Here is a 20988-nt window from a genome sequence, read left to right on the forward strand (position 1 = left end):
GTGTGTGCATAGCAGAGTAGTGTTCAGATAAATTATTCCCATTCCTCACATGGACAATAGGCAGCAGGATGTGCCACCAAAACTAGAATTTCATTCGCAACATAATTGAGCCTCAAGTGATTGGGACTGAATTCAGATGGGAACTATACATTTCTCAAAACAGTAGGTTCCTTTGAAAGGAAGGAAGCTAAAAGCATGGGGGTCCATTTTCTCAATACACAGTGAGGCCTGTGACTAAATCCCCAACATATCCAGAGAAAAATAAGCCTCAGAAAAAAAGGTATTGTTCACAGTGGTCAGTTTGTTAATGCCCAAAGTGCACACCTGCCCTGGAAGACCCAGGTGGCAGATAAGGCCTGAGTAGATGCTGATTGGCCTTAGTCGAGTCGAGTCAGGCCCATTGTTTATGTCTGGTGGAGTAGGAAGCGGCCTGAGCTGAGACCACCATGTCCCAGGTACGTTTCTCACAGATAAGGCAGTTCCGTGATCTGGTCTACTTACCAAAAGTGAGGTGCCAGCCCCTGACATTTAACACAAAAACTTGTCTGAGCATCGTGAGTCCCACTGGAGTGTGTCCTGATTTCTCAGTGACAGGTCTTGTTGATCTGTGTGGGGGATGGGCAAGAACAGCTGGTCTGGGGCCAATGTTCTGTCTTGCATTCAGGGTTGTTCCACCATTCAGAATCTTGCTCCATTCCTGAGGCGCTTGGCTGTTGCAGAAGTCATGTGCTCACAGGCAAGTGCAGAGCAGACTTCGGTAGCTCAACTGGGATGTGGAACAGGGGTACCAATCGGAAGAGACCCTGGAAAGGTTGGGTACCTGGAGTTCAAAAGACAGGATAACTGTGAAGGAGTCTGCCTTACCTTCCATTTACCTTGTGATAAGTGAGGCCACGAAGGAATAGAAAGAAAGAAAGAAAAAACTATCACTTTGGAGAACCCATGGGCTCCTGCTTCTCTAAGGGTTAAAAACAGGACAGTGTAATGAAACTTAAAAGCTAATTTGTTACATATGACTTACCGTATTTCCTTTTTTCACAGAGGACGAGTACATATAATTATCACATACTGTAGAAATATAAAAAGCAGATTTCAGATGTGCCTACTTCTTGAGGCTGTTAGATTCCATCGGTTTAATGTACACACGCTGCGTAGGGGAGTCTCTGATGCATAAGCAGTTGCTAAATGTTCGCTTTCACTTTCATTAGTTTTATCGTTATCGTGGCTAGGGACGTCCACACACAACTTCTTTCCAGTGTGGCTTCATGGCCACACCAATACCCTGTGAGATAGATGTTAACTACTAAGTGCCTGTGAAAAGCAGCCCCTTAGCAGGGACCTCCTTGGAAAAACATGAAGCTAAATGGATTTCTTTTCTGCAGGACACTGGGTGTGCTGACACAATGAGTCTGTACCTCTAGTAGCAATCAGACGGGAATTTCTGGTGTGCACTGCACTCCATACACACTTTCAAGCTGGGGGGGGGGAGGGGGGGAGGAATGCGAGCCAGGGAAATGTATGCTGGTGTTAACTTTTATTTCCCTTATCAAATTTATTTCCTTTATCAAATCATCTGTGTTTATACCCAAGAATGGAGTAATAATTGTAGCACTCCTCCCAGAAGCGACTCCCCTGTGCCTCTTCCCAGACTTTGGAGACCAGAGCTAGAGACCTGAAGGGACTCTGTGGTCCCCACAGCTGGGAGGCACTTGCCTTTGATGCACACATGTTCTTTTCTCTTTACGGGGTATTGTTCTCTGTCTTCGCATCACACAGCTTCAGAGCGTGGACCTCAAACCATCGTAGATTCAAAAGGGCAAAGACCTTTACCACAGTTGGAAAGGAGTTCTCATGTAGACAGAGGAGTAGGGTAGCCTCTGCTTGGAATGTTCACTCCAAGTATATGACACCGTTAAAATAAAAAAAGACACAGAGTCTTTGGGTTGGTTCGGCTGGGCTGGGGGGGGGGGGGGGGCCTGTGATAAGAGGTCACTGGTGTGAGTTACTATGGTAATTGAGTAGTGTCAGCAATAGTTGTACTCTCCTGAGCACTAAAGCACATAATAATAGGCAAACAACAGTGGTTAAAGCAAGCAGGTAGGATTACTATGTTCTTTTGTCAGAAGTATATAATGTCTTGTAGTCAGTTTTAAAGACTTCTCAACCCCCAAGTCCACGCTACCGTCACCTGCTGAGTGGTTTTATACACCTAATCTCCTGCCCTCAATCCAAACCCTTTACTAATTTGCGGCAAGGGAATATTTCTGACATTAAAATATGGCAGCAAGGAAGCTCTGACCTAGAAAGCCCACATTCTGAACACCCAGAGGAATATTCTTTTAACAATTTTATTAAGCTCTTTTGAATGATTTTGTGGGGGGTGAGGAGGGCAACCCTTTCATAGAGGTTTCAGCCTGTTAAGGAAAAAGGTGAGCATGGGGGAAGCTTTTTTTTTTTTTTTTGCTTCTGTTTTGTTTTGTTGTTTTGTTTTTTCAGAAGGAGAAAAGAGAAAAGAAAGAAAGAAACTTGCAGAGCACCCCCACTCCCAACTTCCCCCATAAAACTTGTCACTTCGCATTGCCATCCGCTACCCCAACAATAATCACTGCGTGCCTATTGCTAATTGCAAGCACAGCTGAGGCCCAGCAGGAAGCCTTTGCACAGTCTCAGGCCTTTATACGAGGCTCAATCTGTTGTATGGCACTTGTTCACACACAAAAAAACTACCAGCAAAGGCAGAAAGAGGCAGAGTCACAGGTTTCTTGTAATCCTTCTGCCTCCCCGCTGACAGCCCAGCCCTAGAAGCATTCCTGGTTTTGTCCTCTTCTTTACAAAATCTGAAGTGACCTTAAGCTACAAGCACGTCAGCTTTTGAATGTCGAGTTGCCGGCTTCTTCAGGTGCATTAGAGAGAGGAGGGGGGGGCAGCTACATCTGGCTTCTGCGTGTCTGTTTGCAGCACCCCTGGGGCGAGCTGTGGCTTCCTGTAACATGTAAAATATGAGTGTGAACTCAGGGTTCATGGCAAGGAACAGGAGGTCATGTCTTCATTCAGTTCTAAGTAAAGAAACTGAGATTTTGCAGATGTTTTCTCTATGTGTAATGACACCACCCCCTCCCCAAGCCACCGAGCAACGGAGCGCCGTTCTTTGATAAAATGTGCCACAATCAGTGTGCTACTTGCAGATTTATTCATATCAATTTTTGCAATTTATATATTCAGAGACAAGATTGCTATTTCGGCAACTTTATGTTGGATGTCATAACGTTTGTGTCTAGAAAAAGAGGGAAGAAAGAAAGAAGTATGGCGCTGGGAGGGTGGGCAGAGAAAGAAAAGAAATTAAGTCTGTTCCCGGGCCACCAGCTGGAGTGTTGTCAAGGAGACAGAGTATCACACTGGAGGGTCTGTGTCCCCTTTCACCCAGCGGTCACTTCCTGCCTAGGCTGCAAGCTGGGAGCTTGGGGTCCCGAAGGCTTATCGATGGCTATGGTGAAGGAGTCTGGGTTTGGAACTTTGAGGACAATCTCCTCACTAGACGAGGCCAAGCCCAAACCCATCTTCCTATGGACCAAGAACCCATCTTCCTATGGACCAAGAAAATCCATTGTGTGGCCAACATTTGGGGCTAGCAGGGCGACTCAGCCTTTCTGTTCTGCCTTGCCACAGTCTAAGATGCAATTGGGAAATAAGTCTCCTGCAAAATTCCTCCTTGCAGGAGTTTCCTTCTCCATCTCGGAGCCTCACACTGCGGATTTTACTGAGGGAAGACATTGGTTGAGCGAGCAGCGGAGATAATCCTCCTGTGCCTGGGGAGTAAATTCTCCTCAGTGGGGCAGTGCTAATTGCCAAGCTGGGTGCAAAGACCATTTTGAGGCATTTAAGAAATACATGATTTTTATTAGTATAAATGTTCCACGTAGGAGTTATTTCTCAGCAAAGGGCAAAAGCTTTGCCTGCCTCACAGTATTAGCCTAATTCTACTTAATTGTTTCCTAAAATAAGGGCTTCCTGAACACACATTCCAAACCTCAGTAAGTCTGTAGTGGTGAGTAAGGGATGCTGGGTAGGGAGGTACTGGCCTTTTGGGCAACCAGGGTCTCAGTGCTGACTGAGAGCGGCTTAATTAAACCTGTGCTTGGTAGAGGGGGATTTGGCAGGAGTAAGCACAGAGAATGGTGAGACTCTGAAGATGCATGAAGTGATGCGGGCACACAATACAAAAAAGAGAGAGAGAGAGAAATGGGTTGTTTTCTGTTGCTTGGACCCCATCCTCAATCAGGACAGTTCTCATAAGGAGTCGCAGCCCTGGCCTTCCCTTACTATGGTTACAGGATTAGAAAGAAGTGTTGACCCCCATGGCATGTTTTAAATAAACAAATAAACGGCTGAGCAAATGCCACCAGATTTGTTCTTCAAAACTCAACTTTGTCTCTATCCGGAAAGTAAAATAATGCCCCGTATTTATCTCATACGTATTGTTTTCCTTTTTGTAAAGCAAGGATGGGCGGTCCAGCTTAGAACATGTACATGAATGGCTGGGAAGGTTGCTCTGTGGGTAAGAGCTCTTGCTACTCAAATCTCCTGCATCCATGTGAAAAGCTAGGCATGAAAGAAAGCACATGACTATGATACTAGCACTTGAGAGGAAGAGGGAACGGAAGATGGCTGGGACTTGCTGCCTGCCAGCCTAGCTGGAAACAGCAAGCTCCATGTCCACCATCTCAAGGGAATAAGGCAGAGACTGATAGAGAACACCTGACCTCCTCCACTCCAGGTTCACGGGCATGTGTATTTACATACATGCATACACACACACACACACACACACACACACACACACACACACACACACTTTTAAAAAGAGTATGTACATTGCTATGTATTTGAGGTTTTTTAGCCAAAGTTTCCTTTGAAGCATGAGGAATGAGTTTTATTCACTGCCTGTGTGTGTGTGTGTGTGTGTGTGTGTGTGTGTGTGTTAAAAGTAAAGTATATAACACAAAGTGTACTATAGTAATTGTTTGAGCTCCACCATATCCAGTTCCACAGCATTCAGTGTGTTTGTATTTTTGCAATCAATCCCTATCCCTTGCTTCATCTTTTATAGCTAGAACTCGGTACGTACTAACAACCCTCCAATTGTTGGCTCCCCCAGGACCTGCCAACCACCTCCCCACTTTCTGTTGCCATGAATTTAACTACTCTAGAGCCCTCATATAAGTGAAATCCTACAGTGGCTTTTGTGACTAGTGGCTGATTTGCTTCACTTTGCATAATGTCCTAAGGGTGCATCCATCTGTGGCATATGACAGGGTTTCCCTCATTCTCAAAGCTGCACGGATCAAGCACAGTTGCTTTCTCCCCCTCCCCTGCCCCCCCCCCCCCGCCCACCTCCCTGACCAGCAGTGGGCTGCTTCTACCTCTAGGCAATTGTGAATAAAGCTCTCTCTGCTGCAGGTGCTCAAGCTTCTCCTTGAGAGCCGCCTGTCAGAGTTTACATCGCCACCCAGAAGTGTATTTGCTGGGCTGCCTATTGACCTATAACAGCACTTACCCAGCCTGTGGAGAGAGTCGGGGAGTGGTATTTGCATTATAACTGAGGAAGCATTTGCAATTGGGAACTTCACTTAGAGCCTTTGCTTTTCCATCATACGTGTTTCTGTCTAAAAGGAAATACCTGAGAGCTGATGTTTTAACATCATTTTCTGATTCAAAGGTGACAAATTATGTCCAGCAATATCATGTTTATTAGGAAACGAAACCTAATTTCAGAGCAGTCACATATCCTCACACATGACCACCCACCCATCTTATTGAGACATAGAGGACAGGAAAGACAAAAAGGAGGTTTTGTGATGTGTTGTGTTTTGTATTTCTGGTTCATTTGGCAGCAACAAAATCATTAATAGTCTGGTGTTGACTAGCTTATATAGTTTACTGAATCTGAGAACAGGTTAACCAAATCGTTACTACACATATACACATATGCACACATGTGCACATACACACATGTACATGCATGCACATATGCACATTCACATACACAAATACTCAAGTGCACATGCACTCATATACACATGTACATGTAAATACCCACATACATATACACATGCACACATATACACACTCCTACATACACATATGTACATGCACACATGCATACATACACACATGCACACATATATACACACATTTACACACACACACACACACACACACACACACACACACAGTCTGTTTCTGAGACAGTGCCCATGGAAGCAGAGGTTTGAACTTTTCTGCCTAGTTGCTCTCAGAAAGAATTCTTTAAGACTCTCTCCTCGCCTTGTGCATATACAGCTAATACTGATGGGGCTGAGGAGCAGCAGTGACTTAAGCCGAGAGTGCAAACGTGGACTCACTCCTCCTTTTGCCCGTTGAGTTGTAATGCCAATGCTTACAAATTATTTAGAATAGGCGATTTCTCTATGCCTTGGGTTTAAAGAGTTGAAATTTGGTCTTGAATAAATCATAACATCCCTGGCTGTCCTGGAACTCCCTTTGTAGACCAGGATTAGTCTCGAACTCACAAAGATTTGCCTGCCTCTGTCTCCCACCTGCTGGAATTAAAGGTGTGTGCCACCAGGCTCAGGCCCATGTAAGTCCATTTAAAGGAAGCTATGATACTATTGCTTTCAAATACTAAACTTCATATGTAAGTTTCTGTAGAAAAGATCAGTAGCAATATAAAATTTTTAGAGAATTATTTATTCTGCATCACTCCTTCCTCATGAGAAGTGGCTAAGAGCAAATAAGCTGAGCCCTTCTCGGCTCCACAGCTAAATCCATGGTGTCAGCCTGTTCAGGGAGCCCCTCAGCAGTGCCCTGTGAGGACCCACTGAGAAGAGCTGCGGTAATCTTAGTAAAGACTTACCTAAGTAGGTTTTCATGCATCCAAAGAATTGCAGACGTGGGGAGGAGAAAACCACAGCCCACTTTTGTAACTTCAGTTACAAAAAAAAAAAAAGCCACTGAGCATCTGAGGTCATTCTGCTGGTTTGTAACCTCTAACTTGGGTGTCCAATTATAGCTTTATGCCTTTAGCCAAGCGTCCCAAAGCCATGGCTGGGAAGTACCCATTCTAAGAGCAGTTGTTTGGGAGGCTTGGATCTTATATTACAGCAACACTCAAGTGTGGCAAAAGATTGCATCTTTCAACAGTGTCCCCACTCCTGCAAGCGTTTGGATGATATGCCCTTTTAGAACGTGTTGATGTAGCTTTTGGGGAGCTTTGACAAATCCAAAAACTTGCTATGAACTACATGCAGTCTTTTAGTGTTCTGCCCACTTGGCAGAGATGGCTCATACAAGCTGTGTTTCTTTCTCCTACCCTCTGGATCTTTTGATCAGGATCCTGAGTGGCACTCAATTCCTGGGACTGTTTGACCTGAGCAGCCCACTGGACTGTGGCTTCACAAAGCCACGGGGACTTTGATAGGATTTAAAGAAAGCCTGGATGATATGTTTCACGGGTTCTTAGATTACCCAGATTGTAAGGAGTAAATATGCACTGAGAACCTCAACGTAAAATATTTTATTACAGTATTTCAATACAGCAATTTTAAAAGGTTGTGGGATTCTTTCAGGTTCCAACTAATAATAACTTACTTTTGTCTAAAAAAAAAACAAAGTGAAGAGCTTAGTCATGTAGGTGTGGTCAGGTATCATCTTCCCCTTTGACTCCCTGCCAACAGAAAATGCCCTTTCTTCAGTAGACGAGGATGCTAAGCCGGTTTCACTTGTGCACGGCTGTGCCTGGCTGGAGAAAGGTGCTTTCCACCAAACAGCTCAACATCCTCAGCTTCTCACTGTGCCTCTTCAGTCCAAAGACACAGGTTGGTTAGCACATGACCCATCTACCCAGGCGTTCTCACAAGAAAGGAAGCTGAGCAGGAAGCAGCCTTGAAACAGCTCCCATTTAGGGTTGTTTGGTTTCTTATATGTGAAGCAGGGTAGGACAGCGTGCCTCGTGTACACCTAGCCAAAGCCTCTTCTATGCCTGGGACTGTTGCAAGCACTCTCCGCACGCTGACTCCACAACACTCAACAGATTTTATTATTCCTGTTTATTGGATGAGGAAACTGAAGCACGGAGAGATGAATGTGAATTTGTCACCAGGCAGATACAAAGGGTGTGGTCCAGTGCATTCTGTTTGCCACCAGATTGTAGACTTGAGTCTATGTTTCATTGTCTTCCTGGCTCCTAGGCCACTTTATTTCGGAGAGTCACTTTCTTCTTCTTTGTGGTGAAAGGAGTGGTAGTAAAACATAATTACCATAGAGTTGACAGTTCGTCCATGAACTGCCTGAACCTTCAGTGGTTTTCTTTTCTGCTATATGCGTCAAACATGCCAATTTCAAAGGAAGTACATATTTAAAGAAATGCATTTACACTTATCACTGAGGCAGAATATACCGGGTATATTTGACAATAGCGCAAGTATTCATTCGAAGAAAATATGGTTATTAATCTTGGGCCAAACACTATAATTTTTCTGGCTTCCTCTTTATGATACTGAACTAAACATTAGCCTCAGTTGTGGCACAGGGTGGCGTGTGTGTGTGTGTGTGTGTGTGTGTGTGTGTGTGTGTGTGTGTATGTGTATCTATGTGTGCATGTGTTTTAATAAAAGCTATGTGCTGCAGAAAAGTTCCTTTAGCAAAAACAAACAAGCTGGACCTGGTATTATATTCCTAATATTCCGGCTACTTTGGAAGTCGAGGCAGGAGAACACTAAGTTCAGGGCTGCCTTGGCTCCAGAGAGAGGAAGAAATAACACCAGGGCTAGGTTTTGTACTGGGCTGGTTTTTCTAGAGTTGAGACTTTTCTGCTCAAAGTGACCCTTCTGCAGTGCTCTTTGATCATGCCTTATACTTCAAGAGAGAGAAAATTCTGCCTGATATGCAAGAGCACTACCTTTTTTTGTTCTCTCTTTTCACTGAAAATTCTGTAGCTTAGGACGCATTTCCAGGGCTGAACGTTTGTTGAGTATTCTAGCTTTCCCGTTTATAAAGCTGTTAGGAAAATTCAAGGCATTATGTTTTTCTAGGCATGTTTCCCTTGAAAACAAACTACCCGCCCCTGCACCCACCCCCCACCCCCTACCCCCCCACCCCCCGCTGCCATGAGGGACTTCTCCTCCAGCAATTGTAGACTTACAAACTTATCGACAACTATAGCGGGGAAAGGAAGCCATATTCATTCAGGAATAGCTAAGACATGCTATTCCTCATCCCCCCCAGGCTTTTCAAGTCATTTCTCCTATGAGCAATAGCAGTCTTTCTACTGGTTCTTTAAAGCCATTGAGTAGCTTTCTGGGGCAATAGCCCAAGGTCCCTATTTTCTGTGCAGCCAAAGCCTGGGCTCCAGTAGAAACAGGCTCAACAACATTGTCCTGGCCATACACGTCTGAGAAAGCTTCAGGATTTAGCAGCTTGGCGTGAGACAGCTAGAACTGGCCCTGATTCTGTGTAGTCAGTCCTTTTCCTTCTTAACAGGATTGAACTGAATAAATGATTTTGTGGTTAAAAAAAAAAAAACTTCAGACTACCTCAATGTTTACTAGTTGTACGTCCCCTTTTTTCTTATACAAAATGGAGCTGTTCAAAATTGCTTTATTCAGCAACTAACCTGTGTCATGCTTGTAATATTCTGTATAGGACCTGGACATAATGAGGAATCCATGTTTCACACAAAGTTAGTTGTTGTTGCTAACTCTGTGCATGCTCACATAACTATCTGTGCATGCCTAGGATCATTCTGCATAAAGTAGTACTTTGTCGGGAGCGGGTACTAAAGACAAGTAACTCTAAGTCATAGGCTGCTCCGGTCTGTTAGGCGTTTGCATAAGTTAGGAAAATACATGATCTTTGTGTTACAAATGTAAATATTCTTTCAGCCTCTATGCCACTCACCTGCCACATGTGGCTTATTCCAAAAGCAAATGTACCACTAACAGCAATGTCTCTATGGGGCGTCATATTAATTCTAAAGTGTTGGGACCATAATTAAGACTTATAGCCAGGCGTGGTAGTTGCTCACCAGTATCCCAGCCTCAGGAAGAAGAAGCAGGAGGGTGGCTGCAAGAAAGAGGCCAGCCTGGTCTAGCAAGTTCAGGATGGATGGATGGATAAATAGACGGATGGGCAGACAGACAGACAGACAGATCTGGTAGTTATGGTGGCAGAAGGTATAACCTCAGCAAAAGCCACTCCAGTATCAGTCTGTATGGCTCCCTCAGATTAGCTGGCCCTGAGTGAAAGCTGAGTTTCCTATGAGCCCTCTAGTTGTCAGGCGTTAATTATTCATCTTGCCTGTCAACACTTCAACTTTCTAGGGCATGAAGCTTCAGTGAAACCAAGGGGGAGACCTAGAGAGAGATGATGGAGTCACTTCTTCACTGTGGACTTTAGCGAGGGTGGGGGACTCAATCATGCACTTTAATACATTTGAAAAATAAAAATTAAAGTACCAAAATCCTTGAGGAATATCCGATTTCTCGGTGATGTTAGCATATGATCTTGGTCCCTGGTGACCTTCCTCACTGCCTCACCCTGACCCTTGGCCATAGCAACTCATATTGGTAGTGGTACAGGCTGCATGTTAGGAATGTCATACGGAAGTCAGTAGGCTTAAGGACAGCATATGTGACTTGAGAAATCTGAGTATCAATGACTCATGCTTCTGCTAGAAATGAATTAATAACATCATTCTACACATTGGAAGTATCTGTGAGTGAAAGAATTTTATTGAGTGCTTACTATGTGCTACTCATTCTGGTAGGCACTGTACATAAATTCTCTCTCTCCCTCCCTCCCTCCCTCTCTCTCTTTCTCTCTCTCTCTTCTCTCTCTCTCTCTCTCTCTCTCTCTCTCTCTCTCTCTCTCTCTCTCTCTCGCTCTCTCTTGCTCTCTCTCGCTCTCTCTTTCTCCCCAAGACAGGTTTTCTCTGTGCAGCCTTGGCTGTCCTGGACTCGCTTAGTAGACTAGGCTGGCTTTGAACTCAAAGAGATCTGTCTGCCTCTGCCTCCCCGAGTTCTTGGATTATAGGAGTGCGCCACCACGCCCAGCTCCTGAATTACTTCTTAATGCTCACAGCAACCTTATGAAGTTGATACTGACCTTAACCTGAAGAGAAAACTGAAAGTCACAGAGTTAAACCGTTTATTTGAGGCTATCTAGCCAACAAGTGGCCAAATAAGCAGATACTGAACCTATGCCTACAAGGTTTGGAAAGTCACTCATTCTGGGAGTCATTTTAACTCAAGGCCTCAACATGAATCAATATCGGTCTAAAGCATGCTTTGTGAAGCAAAGGTAGTTTCCTCAGTTCAAGCAGAATCCCATTGCTTAGCGCTAGCTACCTATCTGTTGCTTCAAGGCCTATGCACACAATTCGACGCTCTCCCTGTAGGCATCATTTCTTCCACCACTTGGCTTTTCCAGATAACTAAACGCCCCTCTATTTTGTTATCTTTTAGGTTGAGAAGCAAAGATAAGACAGTGAGGGATTAGGGATAATAATTATCGGTGGTGGTGGTGGTGGTGGTGGTGGTGGTGGTGGTGGTGGCGGCGGCGGCAGTGGTGGCTCAGCTTTGCTATACATGAGTGCGTCACAAGCATTTTCTTACTGACTCATCAGAGGAGTCCTATAAAAGACAAACGAGTCCCCATCTTCATCTGTAAACTGAGTCTCTAAGCATGCTGGTCCTTACCCAAGGCTGCAGACTTGGATGTGTTTTAGGACTAGCACTCCTAATCCTGCATGCTGGAAAGCAAGGAAGCCAGGTACCACAGCACAACCCTGCAGCCCAGCATTTGGGAGGTGGGACGATCCCTCAAGCCTGAGGGTTTGAGGTCGAACAGGACAGCTTTGAGTAATGATAACATAAAAGATGGGGGTGAGCAGAGAAAGGGCCAAGCTGGGTATTGCAGGAGCCCACATGCAAGACTGCTAGTTCAGGGCCTGCCTGAGCTAAGTGAGTGAGTTCGAGGTCAGCCTGATCAACTGAGTGAGACCCTGTCTCAAAACAAAAAAGACAAAGAGGTTGGGGTGTAGCTTGGTGGTAGAAGCCCAAGAAGATAAGAAGGAAGAAGAGGCGAGCATTGATCCGTTGTCCTTCTAGCTACTTTCTGAAAAGAGCCTTAGATGCAGCTGCAGTTAGCCCGTAGGCCAGAGCATCCTTCTATGTTCCAGTCTTTCCCAAATGATTATCTGGGGGATATGTTTTAAAAGAATCCAGTCTACTGGCAATTTTACTTCTCTGGTGTGTCTTTAGGATTAAAGTGGCCTTGCTTAGGAAGTTTCAAATCAGTAGCCCTAACTTAAGGGAGATCGTGTCGTTACTGCGTTCAAGGTAGCCAATGAATATGGTCAATCCCTAGTCCTCCTTCCTCAGATCTGAAGCCCATGTTGCCACCAGTGCTCAGGTGTTAACATAGCTCCAGAAGAGGCCCTACCTGAACGAAAGACAAAACCAAACTTGGGAGACCGTCAGTCAGCCGTTGTATAAATGTCCTCTTTCAAAGAACCATTGTAAGTTGGCTGCATTAGCATTGACAGCAAGCACAGCAAGCCTGGCCTGCTGTTAGTAATCCATGAGCTAGCCACAGCTAGAGGGTTGAAGAACGACACAGCAGATTGGCTGTGATGACCAGCTCACTCCTGTACCCACAGAGCAATGGATACTGCAGATGACCGTTTTTTGTTTTTGTTTTTGTTTTTTGTTTGTTTGTTTGTTTGTTGTTGTTGTTGTTGTTTTTCAGTACAAAGACCATATTGGAGATGACCACTTCCTGTGTGATCTTGAAAAAGTCACTGCCCGTCTCTGGGCCTTTGTTTCCTCCTTTTCAATGGATTACTGGGACAATCCCTGTCACCTCTAACATTTTAAAGTTCTAGAAGGCAAAGCCTACTTCTTTCCCCACCATCTAAATGCCTTTCGGTGCCCATGCTGGAAAACCAAGTTAGCACTGGCTGTGCCTCATCTAATGCGCCTCCGATTCCATCTACTGAGCATAAGGTTTGGAAAGGACTCACTTTCTCCCTTTTGCCTCTTTGAATGTGTAGCCAATGGGGCATCATACATTTTTTACACTTCTCCTGCTAGATGTGAGATTCAGGAGAAGCATGGATGTTCCAGGACGTACTTGCTCCTGGAGTGGGAGTGCGCTCAGATGCATGATCTTCCGTCTGTGCCTCTTCCTTCCACTTCCTCAGCCTTGCAAGGCTGTTGACATCAACCTACCTTTTAACTTGTTTTTTTTTTTAATTTTTATTTATTTATTGTGCTATTTAAAAGCCATTTACAAGAGTGAGAACCGCCTATGTAAAATGGAAAGGGGTGCTATTTTTTTTTCCTGAAAGGTGGCGCGTCTCTCAGTAAAGAGAAAAAGGCATGTTGCACCAGGCTTGCTGGCAGTGATAGAAGCCAGCGCCGGTTTGCCTGTTGTCACAGCCAAAGCAAAATGCCACCTCTGCCTAGAAGCCAGAGAGCCACACTTCTCATTTGTATCCCAGAGAAGTATCCATCACAAAGCTATGAATACAGACTTTTGGCCATGTAGTCACTTGGGCTTCTTGAAGGTCACCTTCCAACCCTTGCTTGGAAGGGCAAAGATAAAGGGAAAGGATTCCTGGAGGAAAGCAAATTGGGATTGCGTGTCAGATGCAGAGAATTTAAGCTTGAGGCCTAGGTGAACCCAGGACAGCCCCTAGTTGCTGAGGCAATTTAAAGCTACATGCGCACCTGTCCTGTCCCCAGAGCCTCCTAACGTAACCAGATGTAGCAGCAACAAAGCAGAATCCCCAGGCAGGAGGTGCCAAAAACACCCTCCACACAACCACCACTACCCCTCCCTTAAAAAAAAAAGTTTCAGGAAAATGTTCTCACCCCTAGAGGGAAAACCTGTCCATGCCTGAAGCATCTTGACCCTCAGAGTCACACACCCTCTAGAGAGTGAACCGTGAGTCTCAGCAAAATCTCCCCACCCCCAGCCGCCTGCTCCCTGGGGAGGGACAGAAGGTTCCTACAACTGAGTGTTCCTCCTCCATGATCTTTAAAAGAGCAGGGGCTGGCTGTGAGGCTGCCGCTGCCTCGGTTGGGGTAGCGTGGTCCCTGTTGCGGCTGGGCTCCAAGGAGAGCCATACTTGGCTCCGGTGAGGAAGAAGCCTCCTCGATAAGAAAGATGCAAAGAGGGCTTCTATACTCCGTGGCTGCGACTCTGCAGTTTCTTGCAAGGTGAAACTTGGCAGTTCTACCTTGCAAGTAAAACCCCAAATTAATTTTTTTTTAAGAAATTAAGTCAGAAACAAGGCTTCAGAAAAACTGTGAGTGTTAGGCATAAACTGATTTTGGATGATCTTTAGGCGAGAAAGGGTGGAGTTACCATCAGAAACATGTTTTTATTTATGCTTTTCAAATCCCCACTGGTGTGCGATGTGTGTGTGCCTGTGTGTGCTGGTTAGTGTGAGCGCATGCATCGTCTCAATTCTCTAACTCCTCTTTTATTTTTATTTTTACTTTTTGCATCTTTTCTGTGCACAGTTCATATAGATGTCATATAAATAAATATATAGGTCCATCCACACCTTTTCGTTTTATTTGTAAATTGTTTGGTATAAGCGGCAGAGCGTAATGAAACCTGGTGAAGTTTAAAAGATTAGATTTTTTTTTCATACTGACACTTCATAACACTGTTCATATGTCTCCGAGTGCGATTTATGAATATATGAGCAGTACTGCAAAATTATACTGCACCAGAGACTTCCTGCACCACAGGGGTGGCAGTCTAAAGTGACACAGCTTCAAGCATTTTTCACAGACAAGACGCAAAATTTAACCCCCATAAGGGGAAGTATGATTTCAACAGCTTGAAATGAGCTCATTTGTAGATAGGTTTTTCCCTCTCATATTCCATATTTTTTTTTCCTGCTAAGATTAAAACAGATTGCACAGCTAATGCAGGGGTACTTAAATGCTGCCCAGAGCAATGTGGCCCTTAAAGAGAAATACTTATTTACTGTCCAAAGGAGGAATGATCCAGTTAGACAAATGGTGGCAAATAGACACCCCTCAATTCCTCTGCCTTTCCACCTGGTTCTCAGGACTGTACATGTGGGGGTTGTTTTCAAAGGTAAGTGCCAGCAAAGGCAGCCCTGCCCCTCTCCTGGCCCTGGAAGCAGTGGCATTAGGAAAAGCCTTGAATCACAACTGAGTGAAATAAACCGATTCAGGTGAGAATCAAGAGCAAAGAGACAGTCCTCAGAAATGGACCATAGACGTTCTGTATGTAGCAGTGTAGCAAAGGGTCCCAGGTTCAAGCCCCAGTCCACACTGCCCCGGTCTAGACTGAGCCAGCACCTCATCTGTGGGACTTGATGCTCACGGTCTCTGTGCTCTCCAGTTCTGTTTAACTACCTTGTATCCTCTAGAGCAGAGCAGGTGCTCCAATGTGACCTATTCCCTCCCCACTGTGTGACGCGTTGCCTGGAGAACTCTTGTCTCTTTTTCAGCAATGGTACAACAGCTCCATGAACATCATCTGCACATGGCTGACTGACCGAATGGACCTACAGCTTCACATTTATCAACTGAAAACACTAATTAGGATGGTAAAGGTAAATTCTCATAAAAAGTGCTCTTCTTTGCAAGTAGTATACTGAAGTTCACTTCTTGGGCACACTGTACAACTCCCATAACACACATAATGGCTGCATCCGTATATAGCCGGGTGACTTCTAAGACAGTGTCGCATGCAAAAAAAGAAAAAAACAAAAAAGATCCTATGAAATTCCTTTGTGGTGCCTGCCTGTTTAACTTTTTACTGAGACATCAAAGCCTAATTTTAAAAAACAGAGGTAAGCGTTGATATCTTTGTCTATAAAGGAAAATATTGTATATATTTGCCATGCACAAAACGTCACAGAGACTCTTGTGCCTTCGCATTGCACTTTTGAAAGCTTGCTTTGGGCACCATTATGTTAATTGCATAAATTACCAATTTCATTTATGGTTTAATTAAATAAAATTTTGTCACAATTAATTTAATGGAAATATTTACCCCCAGCTATTTCTAAACATGTCCTGTGATCATTATCAGAATGCAAATCGATATTGTTCTCATAGTTAATTGAAGTGGTTTCTCTTACAATGCAAGTACACAATCAGATGTAGAGGATCACAGAGGTGAGATAACATACCCTGAAAGTAGCTCTTTTCCCCTGTTCTTATGTGTGTGCCATGGACTAATGATAATTATTTCAGCGTGAAATCGCAGTGGTTTACATGAAATAATAAGATCACAGAAGGGGGTAAATACGTTTTTTGATCATTTCAGTTTCCATCTCTTGCTTCACCATAGAGGGTTTTTTAAAACATTCGTATGCAAAATTCCTATTCAATGCACAAAAATCTCCATTAAAATATTTTAGTAATAAGCATAGCTGAGTTTTCTTAACAGTTTGCCAAAAATCTCCCTGACCCTGCTCCTTGGTCTCCTTTGGATTAGTCCCATTCCCCCTAAAGGTACTCCTCTACCCCAGTGCTGACGAAAGCCCAATTACCATTCCATTGTGTGTAATTAAGGAGTTATTATCATCTGCATTTGATCTTACAAAGCCTCCGCCCAGCAGAAGGTTCCAGCCAGTATGTAGCTGCAGCTATTGTAAAAGTAATATATGCACTTGAATGGTGCACTTAGCTTAATTTTTTTCTTTTCTTTCTTTTTTTTTTTTTAAGTCAGTTCCTTAAGGCAAGTTCACTAAGCATTGCCAGACCATCTGAGTTTCTTTGCTTGGTATAAATATTTCTTTTCTGCTTTTCTTTTCTTTTTTCTTTTTTTTAATGTGTGTACAGCATAGGAGAAGATTTCTATTTGACTCCTACCTGGCCAGGGAGACATGAAAAGAAAATATCACAATCTAGTGTTTTGAAATATCTTTTCATAGCTGATATTTCCAAATCTGTGTCAAAAATTAGCAATATTTTATTAAGATGAAAATATGTCTTAATGTGGCTTAATTTTTGCCATCTGCCCAAAACAAACATGTACACAGTCGCAAACCACAGAAGAGCTACCCGGAAATGTGGCTTTTACTTTCTCCAGAGTTGTACTCATCTTAACTCCAAGGGGACTGAGGAGGCGTCCCCACCGCAGCTCAGAGCGCCCCTTCTCCGGGCACATTTCCAAGGCTTTCCAACTCTTTCTTGCCTCAAAGACACTCGCTTCATCATCTATTCACTCCTTACCCAGAAAGCTGCACTCCACAGCAGCACTGGATAAAGGTTAGCTGAGCTCGCCTTAATGTTAGCAAGTGAAGGATTCAAATCTGACCAGCTATTCAAATCCAGGGGCTTCCCAGAACCAAACTGCATTTGCCCCGATTAACTCCGAGGTCACTACAGCCTGTGACCTTAAAAGCGTATTGACCTTGAGATTAGTGCTCTCATAGCCGCATTACATGCACTAGGTAAAAATGCAGAAGATTCTAGGAGTCAGGTCGAAGAACGTCGCCACTCTTCCTCTCGCCACTTTATCAAGTTTCCTGTATCAACAGGTGAAACAACGTGAAGAATTAGCAGCTGAAATGATACACAGTATGGTGAGAAAACGTGTGGTTAGAAAGAGACCATGTTTAAAAAAAAATATATGAACTAGACAACAGCCAGGTACTTCAGGTCCTGTTCAATTAAAGCCAACGAGGTTCCAGGAAACAGTCTTTAGGATACCTAAGGGAATCTGAGAGAAATTGCCTGAAGAAACAAAGAAGGAGCTGTGGTACAGCAATACCAACCATTGTTCTTGAAAAAGAGCCAGATTTCTTCCCTGAGAACATAAAGTTGTGAACAAAATGGATACAGATCCTTTTCCCAAGGAGATGAGATATGAGTCACATGCCTGCAACATATTGATGAGGCATTAGCGCTCCATCTTGCCCATCATTGTGGCTGCCCGTAATAGGTTTCATATACCAACATGCATATGTCTATCTTGTGGATGAGACAGAGGGACGTGGCTCACACAATTATAACAGGCAAAAATTCTAAAGACCAGACTGCAACAGAAATCACAAAAATCCCGTAATCAATTGACACATTTATTCATATTGTTAGAATAACCTAAGAGAAAGAGCCGGAGCGGGGGAGGAAGGAAACAACTATGGAACGTTTCCCTTTGTGGATCTGAATAAACACAAGCTTATGTTCTTTGCTTTGTCTCATCTAATACAGTTTATCCTGTCACAATTTCTCGTTTTCTGTCATTCGGTTGAGTCTCAGTTCTCAGTCCAAGTAAAATCTGGATGGGATGACTCTTTACTTTTCAATTCGTTAAATGTGACACTTAGCTGAAGGTCATGACTCTTACACTTGTACCTGCTTTGCATCCTCTCCCTCCTCACCTTGGTGAGGAGATCTTCCTTACTGCTTTATTTTTTTTTTCCTCTCCATAGAAAACTTATAGAGATTTCCGATTGCAAGGGGTCCTGGATTCCACCTTAAACAGCAAGACCTATGAGACCATCCGAAACCGGCTCACTGTGGAGGAAGCTACTGCGTCAGTGAGTGAGGGTGGGGGCTTACAGGGCATCAGCATGAAGGACAGCGATGAGGAAGATGAAGAAGACGATTAGATCATCCTCTGGGTCCAAGAGTCTACTGGGATGGAGTCCTGTAATCAATGCATGTCCTTAGTCTGTTAGTTAAGCCCATTAGGGAATTTTCTGTCAACCACCATGCTCATGACATGTTTACCAATACAATTACCATTTTAGCTATGTGGTACCAAGATTAGCAAATGACCTCCAGGTCCATGGTTTCCTGATTTCTGTGTCTTTATGTTTACAAGCAATATGGAACACCATTCTTAAACACTGTTCATTGGGGAGAATACATAGTTCAGCTACTAGGTGTGTCTCTTTTGTTAGCAGGACAAAAATGATGCTTCATCCTGCACTATGTATGCACTGATGGGAAGTGGATGTGGGAGCAAGTGTTCTGAGTGTTTCCATGTCTTTGTTTAATGTATGTGCGTATGAGGTATTTAAATGAGTACATGAATAAATTAATTTAAGCACATAGATCCGCTTGGTTTTGGTTTCAGTTTTGTTCTTGTTTTGTGGGAAGGGGGGAAAGAGGCACGGTTCCAACAGCCAACTTTAGCTTTTCTCATCCCCTAAAACTGAAAGCAGTGGACCCCTTGTGTCCTGGCTAACCCAGCTTTGCATTTATTCATGTAGATTCCCCCCACCAAAAAAGTTACATATCGATGGATTAATTGTTTTAATTATCATGGCAAGGGGGCCGTCTGATCAGGACAGAGCATCAAGCAAAGTTCAGACCAACTGTCTTCTGTGAACGTTTATCCTAGTAAATGTCACATTTTGCTCTTCTGTTTCAATAACTGTATATGTATAAAAACCTATTGAAATGACAACCATAGACTAAAATGTATTTATAATAAGATATGGATATTTCCTCCAGTAGACTGTAACCATAATTTCAATTATTTTGTTCCACACTGTTTTTATATCTGTCATGTACATTGCACTTTGATCTGTAACTGAGGTGACCCTGGGGTCCGCTGGAGAGCTGTTTTCTTTCTGTGGAAAGTAGTGGATCCATCTTGCTTTTTGCCTTATATAAAAGCCTACAGTTGTAAAAGTGTGGGGGAACTGTGGCTTCTCAATAAATAATTATTCAAACGTCCTAAGAATGTGTGTTTTGAGCCCATTTTCTTCCACTGCCTCTGAGAGCCCCCACTGAAGCCTAAGAAGCAGGAAGAAACAGAAAAGGGAGGGTCGAGGTAATTTTCTAGAGCATTCTTGACACTGTTGTTGAAGAGAGACCGCCTAGAATTCCATTAATTCACACTCCACTAATTCAGGATCTGATGTTGGGCAGATTATGCTTTGCATCATAGGATAAATAAGGGTTTGCTAAGCAAGTGAGTAGCGTAAACGAGAGGAATGTTTCTCCTGTATGGCGAGAAGGCCAACAAACTGTTTTTAAGCACCACTTTAACAGCAGTGTTTGCATTCAAACAAAGTGTGTGCCAATTATATATGATTCTTATATATTTGTTAAAGCATTTTTTTTTTCAAGATTCTCTAAGATATGGAGTACTCTTCTCACTCCCCAGCTCCTGTCAACAATATAATCACCTGGGTTTGAAAGAAATTAAATGTGTCCCCTTGCTTGCTTTATTTGTGTCTGTCACACACTAGGCTGACCTCTATTTGGGGCTAAGACTTAATGGAAATGACTGCTTCTCCAAGAGGACAGGGTAGAATGCTTGCCAGTTCTTCTCAAAAAAGCAGCTCTCCAGAGGGCACACCCACTGTTTACTTCTTCCGGTCTGCACGAGCAGGTCCTTTCTGCTCTTGGTATGTGTGTAAGAACTCTCATTATTGATCAACTATTCTAAGCTAGGTGTCTTCCATCAATTGCCTCACTTAAGTCTCATAACAAATATGAGGCGAGCACCGCTGTTATCCTCATTACAAATGAGGAAATTAAGATTAAAGGCTTTGTGAACCTGATGTGGTAAATCACACAGCTAAACCCAGCAACTGGGATTTAGAAGCAGGAAGAGCAGGAGTTCAAGGCCAGCCTCGGCTACACACTGAACTTAAGGCTAGCCTAGGAAGCATGAGACCCTGTCTCAACATCACCCCCGCCCCAACAACAACAACAACAAAAAAAAAAAAACACAAAGGATTAGCTAATTAATCCAGAGATACATAATTAGATCAGTCAGAATAGAAAGGCTATGATTTCAGACAATGCTTTTGTTATCTACAGGGTTGCAAAACTATGAAATATTTCATGCCAAGTAAAAAGGAAGCATTCTAGAATTTAAAACTTGGGGTGCTGGGGGTGGTGCTTAGGATCCCTGGAGGGGAACTATGCGAGCAGATTGTATAACCCAAGGGCATGAACAAAGCCAGGC

General features: G+C 43.6%; 1 protein-coding gene across 10 annotated transcripts in view; it reads left to right on the forward strand.

Annotated features, from left to right (window-relative positions):
• CADPS (calcium dependent secretion activator) overlaps nt 1–19117 on the forward strand; it is a 438873-nt gene extending 419756 nt beyond the window's left edge. For all 10 annotated transcript variants that reach the window (XM_084795416.1, XM_084795414.1, XM_084795422.1 and 7 more), the window contains 2 exons: nt 15554–15658; nt 18491–19117. In XM_084795416.1, the coding sequence (XP_084651542.1) occupies nt 15554–15658; nt 18491–18670 (285 nt within the window). In that variant the 3' untranslated portion in view covers nt 18671–19117. The remainder of the gene's footprint in view (nt 1–15553; nt 15659–18490) is intronic.
• Nucleotides 19118–20988: the final 1871 nt, after the last annotated feature.

This window comes from Acomys minous (genome assembly GCF_964271855.1).
Source record: "Acomys minous genome assembly, chromosome: 9".
In the NCBI taxonomy this organism is placed as follows: domain Eukaryota; kingdom Metazoa; phylum Chordata; class Mammalia; order Rodentia; family Muridae; genus Acomys; species Acomys minous.